Source organism: Perkinsus marinus, assembly GCF_000006405.1.
Source record: "Perkinsus marinus ATCC 50983 genomic scaffold scf_1104296970066, whole genome shotgun sequence".
Taxonomy (NCBI): domain Eukaryota; phylum Perkinsozoa; order Perkinsida; family Perkinsidae; genus Perkinsus; species Perkinsus marinus.
The window spans coordinates 11,709-15,213 of NW_003202584.1; the positions used below are offsets into that span (position 1 = coordinate 11,709).

Genomic DNA, 3,505 nt, shown 5'->3' on the forward strand with positions numbered 1-3,505 from the left:
CTGAGCGCACGGGTGAATAGCATTATTGTATGTACTGTTACAACGATTACTGTTACTGAATAGTAATAGTATACCGTTGTAATAGTTGTTTACAATTGTTGTTATACTATTATCACCAGGGCGAGCGCGCTGGCGCTTCTACGCACTGCACAGGATTTTGGTGGGCTCGTGGGCCCTCTGGCACTAGCCTGGGCGGCTGATATGTAAGTCATCCGTAAAGGCGTTGTGTCGTGCAGGTCTTGTTCAGGTTTGGTATGGGAGTACCGCTTTGGTCGGCTGCCGCGGCCGTTTCGGTCGTAGCTTTGCGTTTCTGGACGAAAGTAAAACGCTGATGGGCGATCACTGTTCGTTTTTTCCTTCTCTTTGTGCATCATTGCTTAACACTACAGTCTAGTGTACATTTCGCGGTTACGGTTGGCATTTCCCAATTCATCAAATGCTGATCTGATCTCCCACTACTGTACTCAGTTTTATCTCCGACATGGTCACATTGATAGCAGTTTTTCTTAGAGGTTAGTTTCCATACCCAATCTTGTTGAATTGTGTTTGAAGTTCACTGTATCATAGTCTGCGATCTCATCGAGTACACTTCTAGCCGAATTCCTACGTAATGGAAACTCCTGAGCTCAGCCGAGGATATTTCACATATATTCCAACACTGGAGATGATAGACTTGACTAAAACCCAATGAGGAAAGATGATCAGAATGGACTCCATACAAAACTACACAGTATTTCTTGGCTGTAAATAACTTCCAAGTATAGGATTGTTCGGAGGCCAATTAGGACTATTTCAACGACTGATATTCTACCTTATGGTGTATACCGACCATTCCGTTGTATTTATGACAATAATTAGCTCAGCTAGACCTTGACAGGCAGTTGATGACATTTGAGAATCTCCAGTTGAGATCCACTTTCATCCACGGGATTTGTTTATCAGGCAGTTTTGGAGTTCTATCAATATTACCAATTGTCCCTTTTAACCAACGTTGTATTTGCATTCGGAGGTTTAAGTTTCCTCAACAGTTCAAGCGACGACCTTTTCGGAGGTTGAAACCAACTAACATCTCGCGATGCAGGCGAATACTCCCTTATTAAAGATTCTCTACTCGGTTTTTCGACCGCTTTTGTCTTGTGCCCTGGTTAGCAACGACTTCGTATCGATCCACACAAAGACCGCCGAGAATTACTAAAACTATAACACACTGGAGTATACAGGGCGAAATCAAGATAGTGTCACATCAAATAATAATTCTATTGTTTCTTCTCATCATCAGCAGCTTTAACCTTCCTCGCAGCAGCCTCAGCCTCATCCCTCTTCTTGTTATGTTTCTCTTTACGGAGCTATATCAGAGGACCATGTGTCCATCATCGTATCACTAACAACTCACCCATTCTTTCTCCTTATCGGCTAGGCGCATCAGTCTGGATATGTCCGAGTAAAAAGGAGTACATTTCTGTCCCTATAAGAGTTCGAAAGTAGTAGCGGCGAAACCAATAAGCATTGACGTCGCTATTTCAGCGACTACTTGAGGTTAACACGCCTTAGCCAAATGATGGGAACGAAACTTTGAGAAAATCTCATCGTAGCGACGATTCTACAGCAGGACGAAAAGTGCCAACAGCCACTCTCTCGAGGTCTTCATTTTTGAGAACAACTACATCGCCCCAGGCTAGACACGATAGCACGTGAATAGTAGAGAAAACGACCACGTATAGGAAGAAATATGAACACTACTGAAAAATGCAAAACGCAAAGACCGATTCGGGTTCATTGGTTGAAATTATAAAATAATCGTATATTTAAATTTTCTCATACCACTCCTCGCCCGAAAATACCCCCATGGACGCAAGTCGAGACGGTGTTGAGGACAGATGCAATTGAGGTAGGAACGAATAACAGTACAGTAGATTATTGTCGAAGACGAACACTTTGGCTCACACATCTGAGAAAGGTCTACTTGGTAGGAAAAAATATTAACATACCACATTTCCACCACATCACGAGTATATAAACCAATCTCAATATAAGAAGCATTGCTAGTCATCATCATTTAATACAACAAGAGGAACGAGGCGACGACGGCGGCAACAACAAAAACTGAGCACGAGGAAATAGACAAGTTCAGTCGTCAAAGAGCTTCTCATCTGGCTGGTGAAGGATCCGAGAAAGCCGACAAGCACGATATGACATCCTCAGGATCATAGACACGATCGTCCAACGGAACCTCGTCACCCACACTAAGTTCGTCATCGAAAGGCGCAGGTTCAATTCCCACCTGCGCATCTTTCCGTTTTTCTTCTTCTTTAGGACTACTACTCGTGTCAGTCAATGCATCATCAATCTTCTCTTTAGCAAATACCCTCTTAAGAGCTCTCCAAAATCTATGACTTTTCACACCGAAATCTCCCGTACCGTCGCCGCTCGAAATCGACCTTCCAAGATCAGATGCAGTAGAGGCAGTCTGCGTCCCTTCCGACTGATGACCTCCATCGAGCTCATCTAAAGAATTCTCATGACGATCAGCCGCATGCCATTGCTTCCTCTTGGATGACGATAATGGCGATGACGACGACGTGGACGTCCGGAACTCCATAAGTAATAAAACAACAACCTATTCTTTCCGATGAATATTGGAGTTTCATCACCCTAATGATATGAAGAACACTAGTGAAAAATATATTTCACGACTACTGCATATCACCGCGAATACCGCGTTTTTCACCGAGTTTTACGACGCCATTTCACGTAAAACGGGTGGTGAAACTCCAATGATAAAACCTATTCTTACCGATGCCGCCCGAGCCCCCCAACACAATATCCTGCTGAACGACAGTGTAAACGACGTTATGGGGCCAGTAGCAACTACCGTCCCCCTGCTCCTGTGATCTTCTTTTTATCCATACCCTTCCTAATCCGCGCTAGTTGTCGTTTGGTCTCGGAGTTGGGCAACTCATCGATGTTATAGTACCCTGGTGCCAACTCCAATAACCATTCCCCTTTAATCTGATCATACAAGAATACGACTAAATTATCATCACAAATCTCAAATGGGGAGGGGGAACTAAGCACATGGTCAACTACACGTGTCGGTGACGATATGATGATATTGAGGAACTCTCATTGGTTTGTGTACACTTCTACCCGAGTTCCTATACTTTTACTATGGTGGAAAGCTATCACATGTCATGTTGGTTGATGAACTAACATCTACAGAGACCAGTAATCAGTCTATCAAACCTCGATGGCCTCAAAATGACCAAACGCATCCTCCGACTTAACACTTCGGGAGGTCCGTCGATGCCATACCATCACCCTTACAGAGCGAAAAAACGGCAGATACGGCAATGGAGGGAATATATGCACATGCTGTGCTGATGATGATGATGACAATATGAGAATTGTGAGGAAGTTTTGAGGAATTCTCACTGGTTTCTGTACACTCCTACTAGAATTCCTATAATCACTACGGAAATTCCTGTGCTCAGCAGCTGGGGAAAGC

At 43.8% G+C, this 3,505-nt stretch overlaps 2 protein-coding genes across 2 annotated transcripts in view; one reads left to right on the forward strand and one right to left on the reverse strand.

Moving 5' to 3' along the window:
* Pmar_PMAR024824 (hypothetical protein) overlaps positions 1-332 on the forward strand; it is a gene marked incomplete at both ends in the record, with an annotated part of 5,495 nt that extends 5,163 nt beyond the window's left edge. The window contains 2 exons of the mRNA XM_002767756.1: positions 120-203; positions 248-332. Coding sequence (XP_002767802.1) covers positions 120-203; positions 248-332 — 169 coding nt within the window. The remainder of the gene's footprint in view (positions 1-119; positions 204-247) is intronic.
* Positions 333-1,867: 1,535 nt separating this feature from the next.
* On the reverse strand, positions 1,868-2,619 carry Pmar_PMAR024826 (hypothetical protein; the record flags this gene model as incomplete). Its single annotated transcript, XM_002767757.1, has 1 exon — positions 1,868-2,619. A coding segment is annotated over one exon (471 nt), but the record flags the coding sequence as incomplete, so codon positions are not given.
* Between the last annotated feature and the right edge of the window lie 886 nt (positions 2,620-3,505).